Genomic DNA, 19,320 nt, shown 5'->3' on the forward strand with positions numbered 1-19,320 from the left:
TTGGGTCTGGCTGGGATGGAGTTCATTTCCCCACAGCAGTCCTTACAGTGCTGAGCTTTGCATTGGTAGCTAGAAAGGTGTTGGTAACACACCAGTGTTTTGGCTACTTCTGAGCGGTGCTGGCACTGCATCAAGGCTGCCTCTCCAACATCACCCCTCACCAGTAGTCTGGGGATAAGCAAGATCTTGGGAGGGGACGTAGTCAGGAAAGCTGACCCAAACTGACCAAAGAGATATTCCATAACATATGATGTCTGGTCAGCAATAAAAGCTAAGGGAAAGGAGGAGGAAGGGCAGGGCATTCAATTTTTTTTTTTTAACAATGTTTGTCTTCTGGAACAACCACTGCCTACTGAAGCCTTACTTCCTGGGAAGTGGCCAGACATCACTGCTAGTGGAAAGTAGAGAACAAAATTTTGTTTTCCTTTGCTTTCACACACAAGCTTTGAATTTTTTCAACTGCCTGTATCTTGACCCATGAGTTTGGGGTTTTTTCCATCTTATTTTCTGCCCACCCAGTCCTGCTGAGAGGAGGGGCTTGACCCAACCTGCTCGAACCAGGGCCAACCAACCACATCATTGTCAGTATTTGTTGCCCCTATTAATCGTATATTAGCTTTTTGTTACATAGCTCAAAAATGTTCTTACCAAAATTACATAAAATTACCAAAAGCGATGAATAAAGTTTAAGTAAACCTAGAGTGAAGATGTCATTTTCACTTATTTGATACTGGTGCATGATTTGTGTATTGTTATTTCCAAAAAGGTTCTAGTGGTTCTAGTGTTTCAATTTGTTACTTAACTGAGCCTAATGCAGAGTATTGTATTAGTCCTTTTCCAGAAGTAGCCGAGTCTGTTCAGCAGGAACTGGAATCTTACAGAGCCCAAGAAGATGAAGTCAAAAGACTTAAAAGTATCATGGTAAGTCTATCACCTATATGTGCTTTATGTAAAACTTTACAGGACTTGTATAGATGCTTAGCACACCCTGTCATCCCACACACAAAAATTGTCAGTGCATACTGAATTTTAGACATAATACAATCTTAAAAGTCAGACTAGAAGTACCATATTTCATGAGAAGGCTGAATTTCTTGTGTTTAGTGCTGTTGCAGTTATATAATTTCTATACTAACTGAAAAACACTATTCAGACATTAATGCCATTGAGATAGATTCTAAATATATTGACTGTATATGCATGTGTGTATATGCATTTGTACTTATTATGACTGGTTTTATTCCTCTTTCCAAACCCTTATTCAAAACCCAGGGTATAGAAGGGGAGGATGAAGGTGCAATAAGTATGCTTTCAGATAATACAGCTAAGCTAACTTCAGCTGTCAGGTAAGTGATCAATAATGCATTATTGTTTAATTAACTGGGAACTATTTCTGATTTTTTCTGTCATTGAACTTTTAATATTCTTTGAAATAAATAGGTATAAATGTAGGCTATTCAGCTCAGTAGTGTAGTTGAAATGTTTTATAATTCTGATAAAGTTAAATGCAATATCTTAGACCAGTGTCTGCACATGTAACTTCCACAATATGTATGAGCCATCTACACATGACCTTGGAGTGTTTCCTCAGCAAAGCTGAGTAATCTAAGTGCATCACAGATTTGCTTGCACTCTTCCACCAAAAAAAACGACCTCTGCATTCCTTCATTAAGAAAATTGTTAGTTAAATACACTTCTTGAAATGTCTGCTTACTTTGCACAGTGTGTAATTAATTACATTTTGATTCATGTAGTTACTGTAACATCTGTTCACAAGGTTATAGTTATACCAACTCTGCATGAGATGTTTACTCTCCTTTTGGAGAGACTTTTGGAGACCTAGCCACCATGGATGACAGTGAAACTCTGAGATTTAGACTTGTTTCTCATTGTGAATTTTTCATTCCAATGATGCCTTGGAAAAGGGAGATGTTTAGTTTGCTGACTTTCACTAAGACCCAATCAGAAGGGAGAAGAAACAATAATTATTGTGAGGACAGATGGGGTGATATGCCCAGTATACTGTGAAATCCAGTGTGCCTGCATTAGTTAGTTGTCTCTTAGTGAGTTTCAAAAGTTGTTTTGTATGCTAGGCCTAGTTAGAATTTGATTGAAATTACAAAGGATGAGTGATGGATCAGACAGTTTACAAAAAGCAAGCAGGTATTTACATGGTCCCTATAAACTGAGAAAGACGCTGGGTGTCCAGGGTGCTTTTGGATGTGAAAATGTATAGATCCCAAGCAGCTTTTATAAATGTGATTCCCAAGTACCAGCACTTAAAATCGTGTAGATCATAACACCTTAAATAATAATTTTTCTGCAAAGTAAATTTAACCATTCTGTTTCCCATTTCACAAAAGAAAATATTTTAATCACAAATCCTGCATAGAGAATTATGTTCTATGCAGAAGCACCTGTGACAAATTTCAGGACATCCAGAGGTTCTTTATTTACTTGACAGATGTTATTATTTAATATAATTTTATAATTATTTGACAAAGTTTGATTTTTTTACAGGTAGTATTATTTGGCAGATCCTGACACTTCCTGTGTACCAGAAATGAGCTAAATGTAGGAGATTATTTGTTTAGGTTAGCAGGGCACGTATCTGTTGTTGGTCACAAGCTTTTAATGGAAATATTGGAGTACCCTTTATGTATATTTTTTGCTAGGCGAGGTAAAAAACCTGGTTTACTACATTATGTGTGACTAATGTCTTTATGTTATTCTGTTATGGTTATGAGAATCATTACATCTGTAATGATTACAAATTACTTTGTAATTTCTTAGTCGCAATCCTATTATATAATTTTAGATTTTAATAGTTTTTAGAGGTTCCTTCCAACCCAGAAAGTTCTATGATTCTGTATTTTTTTTGTACCTACTGTATACAATACACAATTCAACTGATAGTGCAAATGAGCAGGTTAGTTTGTATTTAATCTCTTCAGCTCTCTTCCAGAACTTCTGGAAAAGAAGAGGCTCATTGATCTTCATACAAATGTTGCAACAGCTGTTTTGGAGCACATAAAGGTATGATTGCTCTCCAATTTCAGTTTTCTATTAGTCCTGCTCCTTAACTGGAGCAATATATTTGAGCTGGTGAAGATAAGAAAGTGAGTCTTCTCAATTGTGCTACCTTTTCGGAAATCCCTGTGTAACATTACTTAGTTGTTGAAGGGTGACAGAGAATGAATTTTGAATGCATCTGCATGGAAAGCGAAGACATACCCATTCTTTTCTTATCACAGTTTGCTAGTATCCTCTCAGTCTTTTTTTAATGGTGGCCACAACTGCTATTGTGGGTTGAAATCTTTCTAAAATAAGTTTATGATGGAAGTGTTTTGTTTATTTTAGAGATATGTCATGGCAAGTCATGACTTCAGTCTAAGCAATTTTCTGCTCTGTATGTGTTTGTCAGAAGGGCATTGTTGACTGCTCACCAACGAAAATGATACCCAGAGGTGTGGCAATAATGACTGAAGTGGTCTTTCCAGCAGGGTCTGTATTAGATGTCTTGTGCATAATTTAAGCACTTCAGAAGGATACTTGTTCTCTTTTCTGTTCAAGTATGCTGCTCTTGTGTCAGAGACCTCACAGAGTGTTTAGTATCAAGTGAAGAACATGGTTACTGCCAGGATAACTTGGAAAATGGATCTGTTTTCACAGTATGAGAACAGAAATTATAGGGGAGGCTTTCAGAAACACTGAACTGAAATTCTGTTTTGGAAAGTGGTTCAAGCACCAAGTTTCACTGAAAATCAATGATTAGAAAATTTTACCCCAAGCTATTTATAATTCTTGGAAGGCAATGTGTTTTTAAGCTGGCTTTAACATTTGTAAAAGGCATAAGACCTGTCCTCAGTTATTACTGCTACTGAATTTTTTTAAGTACAATATATGAACAAAGGATTCATTCTGAAACTTAAAGAACAGAATAATTTTACATATGTTTAAAGTTGGGGAAGAGATATTAGTGTGTCTCTATGTTTAGCTCATTACTACAGTTTCCAGTTTATGTGCTTTTGCAGTATTAGGCTTGTCAGTTTTCATATCTGACAATTTTAAAGCAGTACATTAATACCCTTGAAAAAGTAGAAGTCAAAAATGTCAGTATTTTGACACCTTGATGTAAATTCATTTTTCTGAGAAGATACTAATGTGGTAATGGCAGGCCTACACCAGCAGGGTTTTATATATTATTTGTTGGAAGGAAACCACATTTCAGAGCAAGATGTAGGATGGCAATAACATCAGTTTTGATCACCAGTGTCCTGTTGACAGCAGACTGAAGTCAGATGCACTTGTTCATCCTCCATTAGGTGACAGCAACACAATTTTGGTTAACTAGAGGTAGAGGGAATTAACTTTGGGTTCTTCTACAGAGCACTACAGCACTCAACTAACCCTTTGGCTCGCTGCTCTGACAGAGAGCCTGATATTAGAGAGTTCTCTAGGATTGGTCATCCATTTCTCCATGATTCTTAATTCTGGAACTACAAGTGCTCAGGCTCCTTACCTTGTTTTTTTATAGCTGACAAAGAGGATTATGAAACAAATGGTCATGCAGTTTCTTCAATACATTAGTGATATGTGCATTTCTACCGTCTTTTCTTTTGATTTAGAAAGCATTAGTTCATCTCCAGATGTTTAGGAAACTCTCTTAAATTAATGTAGAAGCACATGTTTTTTTCTGTTGAAATTTGCCCACACTAAAGCCTTTTCACTGAATAAATGTCAAGTGTATTCCAACTGCTTTCTCATGACCATTTTCTCCTCTTTTTTCACCCTCTAGTGTTAGAAAAAGTATCTTTCTGTCTTGAGCTGTGGAATTTTAATATGCAAGATGTTATGCTACCTAATGGATTCCTCAAAAATACTGTCAAAAAGGACATTGTCTCAGCCAGTACTTTAAAAAGAAATTCTCATGGCACCTTGAAGCTATGGTTAATAGGTATTATGTACAGTTAAATAATTAAACCAGATCAGAATAAGAGAGAATTTTTTTTGTTAGTGCTGAGGTCATGAGGAGCTAGTGAGGCACTATAGTCTTCTTCAGGTTACTATAGTTTCTCTTCTAAAATAATCTGGGAGTGCATTTATAAAATAGACTATAGGCATTGTCCATTGTGATTTTTTGCTATATTAATGATTTGAGCATTTTTCTTCACTGCATATGTGAGGATCAATGCAAAGAGTACTACGAGACCTACTTTAGATACACTAAGTGAATTTGGTTTTTCTTGTCATATTTTAATGTTCAGTTTACAGCTGCTTTCTACATTCTGTTGGATCGTTTTCTAAGACACAACAAGAGGAAACCAGAAATTAATCACATACTTAGGGGCCCTGGCAGTTTTCTGGCTAAGTGTTTAGTGAAATAATGGAAAGTATACATCACTTTTTCACTAAGTGAACCATCAAATATTTGTTGTCAGTGGTTAGAACAAATGCATCCTTGTTTTGCGTTGATGGGTTTTTTCTCTGTTGAAGCTGGTGACTGAAGGACAGACCCGACAGATAACAAATTTAGGGCTAGAATTATGAATACCTAGCTGCTTTAGAGTTTCAGGTAGTGCTTATCTTTGCATGCCATTGTAATTTGAATACTCGGGTTACTGAAGTATGTTTAATCATGACATATAAAAAGGTGTACACAAACATTTTCCTAAAATGATTAGTTGGAGAGGGGATAGATTAGGTAACCTCTCGCTAGAATTGTGTGAATTTATGTGGCAGATTTTTGCATGAATTATTATCTGTTATAAATTACTTACATTTGTTTGAATTAGTGTTTTTTTTTTATTCCTGCATATTTTTTTTCATCTGCTAATGGAGTCACTCAAAGTATCAGGCCTTGAGATCAAGCAAAAGCAGAGATACATGAAAAAAATTATGCAGGAAATGGACTCCATTTTTGGGATTGACAATAGCCTTCCGGATTTTCAAATTCTTATTTTATAAAGGAATCCCACTATTTTAACTACTCTATTTCAAATAAGATTATATTTTTGTCTTATACCATGTGTAGTGGGTTGACCTTGGCTGGATGCCAGGTGCCTACCAAGCCGTTCTATTTCTTCCCTTCCCAGCCAGACAGGGTGGAAAATGACCTGTGGGCTGAGTTAAGGCATTTTAATAAAGTAAAAGTGAAAGTTTGCACGCACACAAGCTAAGAGGAAAAGTAACAAGGTTTATTCTCTACTTCCTATCAGCAGCGATGTCCGGCCACTTCCCCGGAAGCAGGACTTCAGCATACATAGCAGTTACTCAGCAGACAAACGTTGTAAACAATGAATGCCCCCCTTCACCCTCCTTTCCTTAGCTTTTATATCTGAGCTGATGTCATATGGTATGGAATATCCCTTCAGTTCGTTTGGATCATCTGGCCTGCTTGTGTCCCCTCCCAAGATCTTGCTGTCAATGGAGGGAGGAAGGAATATTGAGAGATAGCGCTGATGCTTTTGCCAGCACCGCTCAGCAGAAGCCAAAACACCGATGTGTTATCAACACCCTTCTAGCTACCCTGTGAGGGCTGCTGTGGGGAAATGAACACCATCTCAGCCAGACCCAGTATGTTCTCACTCCCATGGTCCTCTGTGGGCTGCATTCATTCTCTAACGTTGTTCAGTAATGCAAACATTGTTCATTGTTCAGTGAAAAGAAATGATACGCGTTTGTGAAATATATGTTGCAGTGGTCCATGATAGTTTTCTGTCATTCAGAACTGATAATTCAGTAATTTTCCAGTAAAAACAGCTTTTTCTGCGTTCAGTTATGGTGACCTTTCCATGATCATTCTGTGCAGTTCAGTGAAAAAGAATTGGCTATTACTACCACTTCGAGCCTTCTTCCAGAGTTTCTCTTCCTCTTAATAGGAGCACACTATAATTACCTGACCACCCTCAGGGGGCAGTTATTTCTGGTTGTTTTCTGTCACCATCTTTGAGAAATTCCTCAAGTAGTCTCTCCATTTCTTCTCTCTTCTTCTGCATGTTCTCTCTCTTTGTCCCTAAAATTAAGAACTTTTGTACCGTAAAGAGGATAGGAGAGCTTCCAACAAGTCTTTACAAAAATTACTCTCTAAGATATTTCAATGGGTCCTGCTTCCACTTCTTTGCTTAAAAAAGAGGGAATTTTTTTTTCATTTTGGAGTACAGCACTCAAGTAAACTTTCCCATGTCCTTCAGTAATTTTCCCTAAAATAAGTTTTGGCTTATGAACAACCTGTTTCTAAAGATGAGAAGTTGAAAGCTTTCACGAATATATTTTTAAAAGAGCAGGCTAAAGTCTGGCACTTTAACTGCAATACAGATCCTGTCCCTTAAGTGGCAGCCAGAAAGGTCTCTTGAATGAGATTGGTATGGAACAAGATGTCATGGTAAGAGATCAAGAGCAGGAGATAGAAAAGGAATAATTGTAAATGTAAATGCATCTTTATTTTATTATTTTTTATTATTGATTTTCTTCACCTTGCTTGCCAGTTTAGCACCCATAAAAACCTCTCCTTTGCTGTGTTTTTTTATTGAATCTACAGGGTTGTTTAGCTCCTATTCCCCAGCTTTTCCTCTTGGCACGTCTGTGAGTTTGCCATTGAGTGAGCAAAATTGCATTTACTTAAATTAAATGGGACATCTGCTTCTTACCAGTACTCCCTAGACAAGTTGGCTCTTCGAGAAGTAACTGTCTCGTTGATGTGGCATGTCTGGGATATCTATCAAAAGGTAACTAGTAGTGTTTAAGGCTATTCAGTAATCCATATAAAATTTGATTAGTTGTCCATCTAATTCCTAGCAAACCAGTATAAAAAAAATACTACCCTAATTAGCATCTTTGCTAGTAACTTTCATTGGTTATCTAGTGAAGAAGCAGCTGATTAGACATATCGTCTAATCCGTCTCTGTTCCATCGCATCAAAAAGAGCCTCAAAAATTGTATAATGCTGCTTATCTCTGATGTCCCTATTGTGGATAGAAAAAAAAAGGGGAAGTGGATAGAAAAAAAATGTGGACCTGAAGTTTGAGGATTTTCAGTTTGTTTGGGTTTTTTTCCCAAAGAATGCAAAGTTCACATTTCAAAACTAATTGTGCAAAATTTTTTAAGAGAGTGAGTGTTTCAGTTTAGACTCAAACTATACTATATATTGCACAGATATGCAACCATTGAATTTTCTTTGCTGCTGTTAATCTGTTTTGTTCGGCAGTCTTAGTCAAACAGTCATAAAGTTGCACATGGCTGAGAAGAATTTTACCTAGCTTGTGCTCCAAGTAAGTTAACAATTGTGAATCTGTTCTTACAATTCAAAGTAATCCATGTTTGAATTACCTAATTTTATTTAAATGTTAATCTGTAAACAAATACAGAGAAGCAGTGAATCTTTTTATGTTGTACATTTTTACATGCCATCTAAATAAACTTATCTGAAACAGATGACCAGCTAAGATAATATGGGCATGGCCAAATTCAACAATAATATATTTATCTTAGTAAGATTAAGTTTCCACATTTCAAGACAATCCTTTGTTTATTGGATACCTTTTGTCTGGGAAAAACATTTTAAACTTTAAAACGTTAAATTTAGCTTCACATAAGGAGATACAAATGTAGTTAAAACACAGAAAGTTAGTGAATGTAATGGAAAGACTAGAAAAATTGTAGTAGTTTCTTTGCAATTGTTTTATGTCTCTAGAGAGATTATGGGAAGCTATAATCCCGATAGTGTCCAAGATGCTGTAGAATTGAAGTCTCAGAACACAGCTGATGTGCCAGATACCAAATTGCATCTGAATTTAGGACTTGGAAAAAGGCTGGTAGTTCAATTCTATTCAGACTTTAAACTAGTGTAACGTAACAACTGATAATCACATTAACTTTGGCAAACTGCTCTTCTAACATAAGCTCAAGGTAAATGTAGCTTAAAAGAAGCTCTAGCTCTCTTTTTTTTTCAGTTCATGCACCTTTTATGTAGTTACAGTCTCTATGACAATCAAAAGAAGACTGTCTTCTGCCCCTAAAAGTAGCAAAGGGTCATTTTTTGAGCACTCTTCAAGATAATTTACTTTATAAGCTGTAATTACAAGCTTCCACAAAAGGTTTAAATTAAGTTGCTGTTTTGCGAGTAATTGCTCTTGTTAAGGACTTCGGTAAGTGGTGACTGAGAAACAGAAATGTTATATCACCTGTGTCATAAGCTGATTGCCAAATGCATTCAATGTAAAAATATTCTTTTATTTATCCACTCCAGCTCCTTAGAGTACTCAGAAGGTGAAATATCTTAATATCCTTAGGTTAGAGAAGTACCTTTTTTTTGAAGGGTGGGGAAATAACTTTTTTGAAATTCCATTTTCCTATTTGTGATCTCAGGAATAATTCTAATTAAATTCAGCAACATGTGAAAAACAGACTTCTAAAATTTTTATATTGCTGTTGTTAACAACAACTGCTGCACTGGGTGGAAGGTCCCATAGCAGTTTTGCATGCTTCTGCATTATCAGGCAAAATTCCCTGAATCACTTAACCCAAGAAAAGCACGGGTGACTCTTGCCTCACTCTGGCAATATCATTTCAGTCTCCCAATGGGTATGCTGTGGAACTGAAACACTTCCAAAGCATTAAGATGGAGATCTATTCTGACAGTTTCCTTTTTGAGCCAGTACATAGCTGAATATGTCCAAACACCAGGATTTAGTTAGTTACCAGATATTAAGGGTTTGTAAGCTGAGTAGTTGTAACATTTGTTTTGATGCTACGTGTTAATGTTCAGACACACATAATGATTTGCATTGTAATGGAAATTTTTAAAATAAGTTTTGGATTGCATTTTTCTACTTTTAGATTGTAAATCCATGATCAAGAAGTGCAAAGCTTGTTTGTTTGTGCAGATGTGCTGCTATGCAGTCATTAGTTGCATGGCCATGTGATGTATTCCACAAAGCTTTTGCCTCAATAGTTTTATGCAGTCCCTGTACCACCCTCCTTAAAAGAGGATTTTCACATCTATATGTCATTGTGCAATGAGAGACTTGTTTTCCAGTGTTGGCAAGATAATCTAATAATAAACTTACCTATCTTTGGTCTGAAGGAGTTATTGTAAGTCTTTGATCTGACATAGTATTTCGTTACCAGCCCAAGTTGGCAATTGCCAGCTTTCTCTGGGATGATACCTTAATGTATAAAGGAGTTTTCCCCACTTATCTGCGTTGAATAATTATCTTCTTGACTGAGAGATGGGAGGTTCAGCATAAATCTGACATACTAGTCACTTGACCATTATTTTTTTCCTTTTACAACATAGCTCTATATATGATGGCATGTAGTTTTCAGCTATGGCAAAACCATAGTTGAAAACAAATCTTCTCTTCTGGTTCAATATTCACATTGGACATCCCTTTCTTAACTTGCATTTTCGCTTTTAGTATGATAAAATTACACGTACATCAACATCCTGAGAGCTAATAGAAGCATATCATAATGCAAGGATTATACTTTTACTGATAATTTATTTAAAATAAAATTGTAAAAACAGTCTTGGTACATACCCTTTTAAAGAGGAAATAAATATTCTTTCACAGTGTTGAGATGTTAACCCTAACACTTACTCCTAAACAGAGTCGAAAGCTGGATGTGTATTTTGAATATGAGGAAAAAATAATGAGCAAATCTACCCTGGATAAATCTCTTCTGGACATGATTTCTGACCCAGATGGTGAGTACTTTAAATCTGAACTTTGTATAAAATTTGTTAAGATACACAATAAATCTGTACCTGCTTGGACTTCAGGGTTGTTAGGGAGTTTATGTGCAACCTGTGCAAGACTTGTAAAGAAAACAGCTTTTGATTGATCTTCAGCAGCAGTCTGGAGAGTTTAGGATTTTAGTTGAGTAATATCCAAAATATTAGCAACATTTGCAGCTCCAGTAAAATCCTTTCCCAGCTCCTTGTTTCCAAAGGTCAAAATATTTTAATTTTTGTGCTTTTCCAGTATTTATTAGTGTAACATGGAAATTCTGTTATCTGAAGAGTACTGATCCCTTAAAATCCCACTGCGTGTTTTGTATATATACCTCACAAACAGAACAAAAAATGGCATTTCATAGAATTTGGTTAGATCAAGGGACTGGAATATAGGTAGCTCTTGCTTGTGTGAGGAAAAAGATGAAAGGGAGAAGGTGGAGAGAAGGGATGCTAGGTGTAAATTGGCCAGTTCACTGAGACTCACCTGAAGCTTTGCATGCATTGACCCAGCTGTGGCATATCTGTTTTCACTAAGAGCAGTGCATCCCAGCTTCTGTTTCAGATGTGGTTCATACACAACAGAGCATTGTACGCTGAGGTTACTCAGATTCTCGATTAGCAAGAGTCATTAAGGTCTTTCTGTGAAAGGTTGAGATCCAAATGAGTTCTCAGCTTTTCATAGTATTGAATATCAGTTGGGTGGAACAAAATAATTTGCAGACCAAGATTGTAAAACTTAAATTATAATCACTGACAAAGTATATTGGCAGACCTCAAGTACTTGGAGACCCAAGGTTCCCGCTCTTTTCCCGGTATACTCCTTAGAAAATGTTTTGTTATTGCATGCTTATGTGTGTAGTCTTTTACCTACCTACTGGACTTAATGTCTGCTTGGAGTTTGTATAATGATGCATTATTATAGAAAGAGTTATATATACATCCTGCTGACTTTCTACAAAGTAAAAAGTAGTGTCTGTGCTATATTATCAAAGGCAGTAGAAGATAGGCAGAAGACTTGAGCTAAAAATTTACAGAACTTGTATTGGATCAAGTCTAGAAATGAAAAAACTTTCAGAAAATCTAATGTCAAACATCAATCTTTAATTCAGTACATACATTAGTTTTTAATATGAAGCTAATAAGAAAATGTATAATCTGTACTTTTATTAAGCAACAATACAAACTAGTCCTTTTCAATGTTAAGAATTAACTTTGCATGTACTATTTTGATTCAGCTTTTATATTTGCATAAACTTAGATATGAAAACAGAAATTTTTATGCTTGCTTGTATGTCCTACTGGATCAATTATTTTTTACACTAATCCACATTTTCTATGCCTTTTTAGGTTGTAATATAAAGCAAATTGTTTTCCAAGCCTGATGTATCATATCAACATTCCCATTAGCAAAGTTCCTGGGTTTTACACAAGAGAAAGATTAAATTTACAAGCTAGAGTTCTAGTTTGTAAGCTAAGTATTCAGGTTTTCATGGTAGTATGCTAGCATTTTATATCCGTTGCCTAGTTTTAAGATAAGTTTATAAAACAAAGGGATTTAAGTGAAATCATAGTGATTATTCCCAGGCATGCTTCTTGTAAAACGGTCCAGGCTCCTATTGTGTGATTCACTGAGAAATACCAGCTCAAAACATTTTGAAGGAATAATACATCAAGTCTTCTGGTGCTTCTAGCAGTGAACTATTTGTTTGCATTATCTATGGGGATACTTGTCTTGTGGACTATGATATCTGCAGAGCTCTTCACAAAAGTACTGAGATGTGATCACTTAACATTCATGGACTAATCTGCCACTCTGGGCTATTAGTTGCCTCCCAGTTCAATGGGTATTACTGTATCCTGGAGTCGTAAAATGGGAGCTACTGGTTTTTCTTTGCTAGTAGTTGATCACTAGCACTAAAGGCTGCCTGCTGGTTTTTGAGTGGAAAGTACAATTGGTCTGTTCTGCATTTGCTAAGTTAAGTTTTCATCAGACTGTTTAGCCATTTGGCTCTCTGTGCTGTCACAGACCACAGCCTAGAAAAAACGTAGTGAGTATTTTACAGGCAGCTGACCTGAGTCTTACAGCTTAAGACTTAAAGCTTAAGTGTAAAGTTTACTATGATTACATCAGTAGTATATCAAGAGTAAAGTACTTCTTCCAAGCAAAGGTGGTTTTCCTGCAGTTTAGTAAAGTATACACAATACAGTCACTTTTTTTATCATTATTATTATTTAGTAAGACAAAATATCACTCAGACTCGTATGTGAGTGAGACCACTTGCACTCCTGTGAGCACAAACTTTCTAGGAGCATTGTAGGCACGGTAGACAGGCCTGGGGAGGAAACGCTATTGCATGTCAGCCTAATCCAGTTGAAACTGAAACTTAGTGATGAGCGAAGTACTGAAGCAAGCCACAGAAGAGGCATGCTGGAATCCAAGGTTCCAAGTCAGTTACAGAAACCAAACTCAGTTACACTGTATATTTAGAATGTTTAAGGGAATGTGGATGTCGTGGTTGAAAGCTGGCTTTTGGTTTAGGAAACAAAGTTTCTTCAGTTCTTGATCTTTTGACTTACTGGTATTTGGTAAACGTTAGTAAAAACTACTTTCCAGAGAAGATTGTACCAAGTCATAAATGTTCATTTTGACGGCACTTACTCTTAACTTCTGCCAAACTAAATATATGCTCCCTCATAAACAAAAGTTGCAGATTAGATTAGATGATCTCCTGCTGACATGATCCACATTCCATAGCAGGAGAAAAACACCCAAAACAAACAAACAAAACAGAAAAAGGAAAAGAAAAAATAACAAAAACAAAACAGAAAAAAGTGTATTTTCTTTACCACACGTACAAGAAAGTGCATTCTTATATTGTACTAAAGATAACAGGCTTTTTTAATGAGTTTTAGTTTGAAATGTTTGTTTTGAGAAGTTGTGCTTCTGAAATCTTCATTTGAAACTATAATCTTTATTAACAGTGATTCTCTTCTATTGGTGATTATCACCAAAATAAAAGATGGTGTTCAAAATCTGCTGCAGTAGGTTATAGTTTAAGTTATGGCCACATCATCATTTTGATCTGGAGAGGCAAATTTTGATTGTCATATTAATAATGCTTCCTACGAATGGGAAGTGTTTTTCTCCGACAGATGGTGTGACATGATTCAGGAGGTGAAATCCTTTCTGAAGGGAAGTTGGAAGTTCAGGCATTTTTTTCCTGACCAAAAGTTCATAAAAGTACTTTTGCAAATCTCAAGTATTTCAGTACAGTCAACCATAGAGCTGTGTAAACAAGTTGTAGAGGTAAAAAATGTGCTGTGGCTTTTACTTTTATGATTTTCTTTAGTCTGCTTTTTCATGGACCTACTCCTAGCTAATGCTTGCAATCTCCACATGAAACAAGTAATAATTCCACTACATAACTTATTTATTAAGTTATTTGAAGAATAATATTCACTGCAAGCAAAAGGGAAAAGTGTAAAACTTTCAGAAAGAATGAGTACATCTAAGCAAATAATAATAACGCTTGTAATAACGTTGCTATATGTCGTTCTACCAGTTCTATACGTTGAACAAGCCCCTGGTTATAGATATAACAATTATTGTCATAACTAAAGGTCTGCATGTACATATATATGGTTACTGAAGAGCAATTAATGTAGCAGCATAGTTATAATTGTAGTTTTTTATTTTTTTTTTACTGCAGCGGGAACCCCAGAAGATAAAATGCGATTATTTCTCATCTATTACATAAGCTCAGCTCAGGCACCTTCAGAGGTATGTATGTTCTTTACAGCTTCCAACACCATCTTCTATCAAACTGGATTTTTCTATATTGTTTTAGCAGTAAGTAGATATTTCTGCTTCTTTTTAAAGAGAAGTATGAAATGCCCAGGAAATATTAAAACTTTAATTAACTTTTATAGTGTTACAAGGAAATCTGCTCACAAAGCTTTAGCCACCATTTCAAAGGATATGAATGGCTAGTAAGCAGGAATATTTTTCTGAAACACTTAGATCAGAGTTACTGCAAGACTCATCCTAGCATGCTATTATTCTGCTCCACTGCTCAATAGAAGTAGATAAAGCAATATGACTCTTTTCACTCTATCTTTGTATAATAAAGAATAATTGAGTCAGTTGACTAGCAGATGAATAAAGGAGAAATACATCTTGTGACAGTATCTGAATAATTCAGGAAACAATTTCTTAATATTTTGAATTTAGGATTATTAATTTCAAGGAAAAATCTTCTTGCATTGTAGAAATACTATATGATGGAAGAATGTTTGATTAGGCAAATAGAAAGTGTTCTTATAAATGTATATTAACTCCTCTTCATTTATTATCTGCCATTGTGACATTCTACAGAAACCAACATTCTGTCAGGTTTTTTTAAAAAATGCTGATATAAAAGGCTGTTCCCATATCTGAAAGTGCACAGGATTTAATTCCACAAGTACTCTTAAGTTTATTGAGAGCTGCTCTTGGCAAATTTTATTTTAAGTTATATTTTCATACTAGGTACATAATAGAATTAAGATTCGTAATTAGTTTTTAACTTTCGTTAATGCTATAGCTTTGCACTGCTTGCTTAATATTTAGATATGGATATAAGAGCAGCTTCAACCTCATGTAATTCTCGACTTCATAATTGCAGATTGATTTGGAGCAGTATAAAAAAGCATTGATGGATGCAGGTTGTAATCTCGCTCCTTTGAGCTACATAAAACAGTGGAAGTAAGTATTTTCCTTTTTCTCCTATATGAAGCTAACTGGGTCATTTTACAGAACCCAGCATTATGTTCAAGAATTGTGTTACTTCTCATACATCATAAATTATCCTTAAACATTCATTCTGATATAATTTTTTACTGTTATGGTAATACAGGCAAATCGTATTTTAAGACTAAACTCCAGTAATGCCAGAACTCTACTGAACTATAACACGTAGTAGTGCCCTTAATGATCCAGGACAGAAACAACTTACTGAATTAAATGAAAAGTTGTTCTGATTCAGACTCCAAAGGTTTTTTTTGTTCATACCAAAGGGTGATGCTGCCTATCAGTTATTCTAGGTTTATGTGGTAGCAAAGTAAAGTGTTTGCCTTTTAAGTATCAAATCTAATTCCTATTGTATTTGTAGACAAGAGGAATGCATATAATAAATAGTTACTTCCCAAAAGAGTTTGAGATGGAGAAGTTTTTTCACTTTCAGATGACTGGAGCGGAACATTCTACAGCCTGGTATGCCATGAGATAGATATTTGATTTCTCTTACTGCTTTCACAGGGCTTTCACTAAGATGGCTTCAGCTCCAACCAGCTACGGAAACACGACACCTAAACCATTGGGGTATGCTTTTGATTAATCTTCTGTAAGCCTTTGAGTTCTTTTAGATTATTTTAGTAGTACTGGAAGTGTGATTAGTACTATACACAGCTCAGAACAACGTATCTCTCTATGTGTAAAAGTTTTAAGTTACAGACAAGTACAAGCACTCATGTTCCCTTAACAGTGCATAGGAAACAAAGTAAAAGGATCTGTGACTAAATCCACAAAGTATCTTAATACTATGCTATCTTCACATACACATTAAATTCATTCTCATAGGAGTAGAATTCAGTACCAGAAACTGGATCTGTGACAGCTATCATTTTAACCCATCTTTAAGAAGATAAGAACAACCCTAAATATTCAAAATCAGTTTTCCCTTGGTCTTAGACTGTCAGGGATGCAAGAACACACCACTCTTTCGTTAAAATGTCATGGACAGGGTGTCTGTCTGCTTGTTGAAAGGTGTATTTATTTTTGCTAAGGGTACGTATATCCCATACAGGTTATAGGACTTTGGTTTTTCTATGTTTGAGAGGATTTGAATCCTCCTACCAACATTACTTTCAGGAATGCACTGTCACTGTCATAAGGAATCTGTGGCGCATTATGGTTAGAGAGAATTCTGGTGCTGTTTCACTTGGAAAAAGTTGTTGGAGGTGCTCAGCATCTCTGTTAACTCTGATTAAGACTCTGTTAACTCTGATTAGGACACCCACTTGAAAGGAACACTCAAATGCTTGCTGAAGTTGTAAAATAAACTCTTCAGTGGGTTAAAGACTAGAGATCAAGACTCCTATCAATAGGCAAGGATCTAACTGCCTGGTTATAGGTGTATTCCCATATACTTGCTTGCCGTGTGGTATGAAGAATATATTTTGTGAAAAATTAAATTACTTGATACTTAAGTCCCATCAATGTTAATGGAAATTGGATTTCAGTGTAAAGCTTAAGAATAAAAATTTTAAAAAGCTCTTACACATCATCTTTATTTTGGTTTCTTCAGTCTGTTTTCACGTGTTATGAATACAGGATCACAGTTTGTAATGGAAGGAGTGAAGAATTTGGTACTGAAGCAACAAGTAAGTTTAAAAATACAATTAAGAAGTCTGTTACATGAGTATTATGAATACTTGGGAAAACAAATTTCGGTATCTCTATCATATTAATAAAATCCATTGTACAGTAAAAAAGTGAACATAAATCTCTGCTGATGGATAGATCTATCACTTTGTAACTTCCTATTTTTAGATAAGTAACAAATAATGTTCACATTTTCTTTGAATACCTCTTTATAAGGAATTAGATTCCAGTATGTGCAATTAAGACTGATTTTAGCATTAAGAGCAGCTGTGGAATACTCAAAATAGATTAGACCTTCATAAACAAAAAAATATATGTCTTTACTTAGAACAGTATGTATTAAGTGAATCTATTCCAGAGTGATTGAAAGGCTGAAAAGTGTTAATTCTCTGTTCAGTTAGAGCTCAAGCCTTTCTGGTTTTCCCACATAAGTAATGTACAGTAACCATAATCTTGTAACGTGCCTGAAAATCAAAATGTATTTATAATGACATGGCCACCGTCAAATATTCACTTAGCTTTATAAAATATTTCTGAGCATAACTTGCATGCGAATTTCAATGTACACCCCCCAAAAGAAAACAAACGACAACAACAATAAAAAAGAAACTGGTTGTATAACTTGTAGCTGAAATTTTGAATTGTGATTCCCAGAAGCCTGCTTCCCTATAGAGGACACATTATTTTTTCCCATATATACTTTTATCAGATGCCAGTTAATCAATATTTAGAATTTATAACCTTGATTCTGTAATATTTTTCTAAGAAAAAGATCATTCATCAAATTCTTAGTTGAAGAATCAGAATTTACTTTAGAAATACAGCATATCAGAACTAATTAGCATGGAATCTTAACTAAATGATTATCTTTTTGACTTACTTGATCTTATCATTGCCATTGTTTGTTTATTCACCCTGTTAAACACATTATTTATGCATGAAAGTTATCAGCTATCTCGTAAAAATGGGATCTTGCTTTTGTAGGTTATTCAGTGAAGTTAATTCTGCAGGAATTTAACTGTGACTAGATATGATAAATTGCATCCCAAGTTACAAATCACTAGTATAGCACAGAACATGATTGAGGAAACTTTTAAATATGCAGCTTGCTTGTAAGTTATATTTTATAGAGAACTCTTCAGATAAACTGTTACTTGTAATAATAAAAAATAATTATATTCTAAAGGAGACTTCCTGTTCTTCTTTTATTTAACATTTTATCACTTCTTTAAATGTACGGCTTTAAAGAGTTAGTATTATTCTTGACAGAACGGTTTGCATTCTTTTTAGTTCTGAGCGAGCAAGAAGTCAATTTACCAATGTTTTCAGGATATGCCTTTTCTGGCTTTCAATTCTTTCTCCGGGTGTTTTAGAGTAGCAAAACAAAATGCTGTTCCTCTCATATTTTTAAGCCTAATGTAAGTCTGTGTAATTTCTATTAAAGTTAACTTTATTTCTCCTTCAGTCATTCAGGGATTTACATTGTTTTTTTACTAAGAGTTTTTCAGGGTAATGCGTAGATCATCCTTTGGAAAGTCCTCTTGATATATTCAGTCAGCAAGACACATTTCCAATTCTGTTGCTATGAAAACTCGCCCTCAGTTTACTATAACTGAAGTAGTTTGACTATTTAATACTTCAGATCTTTTGTCCAAGCTAAAATTTCCCATCTTAAATACAGAACAGTAACCTTGAATCTCGACTCAGTTTATTCCTTTGCAGTTCATCCAAACATTTGTTGCCAGGGTTGCTTTTTTTACCCATTTCTTTGACAACATTAGTTGTTGCTTAGAATCACACCCTTAATTATCATCTTCAGCTTTAAAATTCTTTCCTTAACTGCAAAGAATTTTTTTAATAAGAATTCATGTGTGATTACGTCTGCATATATTGCTTATACCTAAAGTTCTGTTCCCATCTTCACATGTTTTTGTGCTTTATGTTCAGCCCCTGGCTAGATGCAGCTCAGATGTCTGCATTTTCTACACAGAAAAGTAATTTAGGTGATGATAAGTAAGCTTAACCTTTACAAAACATAAGAGGAGAAATGTTTAAATTAGTATTTCAAATGTTCTGTAAACTCTTCCATAAATAATAGTCTGCCTGCAAATAGTTCTTAGTAAGCATTTCAGCATTCCATTAACTTCACATTATGTTTTAC

General features: G+C 35.1%; 1 protein-coding gene across 2 annotated transcripts in view; it reads left to right on the plus strand.

Moving 5' to 3' along the window:
- The window catches only part of SCFD1 (sec1 family domain containing 1), a 52,732-nt gene that overhangs the window by 18,869 nt on the left and 14,543 nt on the right, over positions 1-19,320 (plus strand). The window contains exons 12-19 of one of the 2 annotated variants that reach the window (XM_027878750.1): positions 831-921; positions 1,273-1,346; positions 2,955-3,036; positions 10,612-10,708; positions 14,452-14,519; positions 15,403-15,482; positions 16,035-16,097; positions 17,083-17,158. In XM_027878750.1, coding sequence (XP_027734551.1) covers positions 831-921; positions 1,273-1,346; positions 2,955-3,036; positions 10,612-10,708; positions 14,452-14,519; positions 15,403-15,482; positions 16,035-16,097; positions 17,083-17,158 — 631 coding nt within the window. Of the gene's footprint in view, positions 1-830; positions 922-1,272; positions 1,347-2,954; positions 3,037-10,611; positions 10,709-14,448; positions 14,520-15,402; positions 15,483-16,034; positions 16,098-17,082; positions 17,159-19,320 lie in introns of both variants that reach the window. The other variant, XM_027878749.1, reaches the window with a different exon arrangement.

Source organism: Empidonax traillii, unplaced genomic scaffold (assembly GCF_003031625.1).
Source record: "Empidonax traillii isolate 1590-97213 ecotype Southwest subspecies unplaced genomic scaffold, ASM303162v1 scaffold45:size3623477, whole genome shotgun sequence".
NCBI classification, from domain to species: domain Eukaryota; kingdom Metazoa; phylum Chordata; class Aves; order Passeriformes; family Tyrannidae; genus Empidonax; species Empidonax traillii.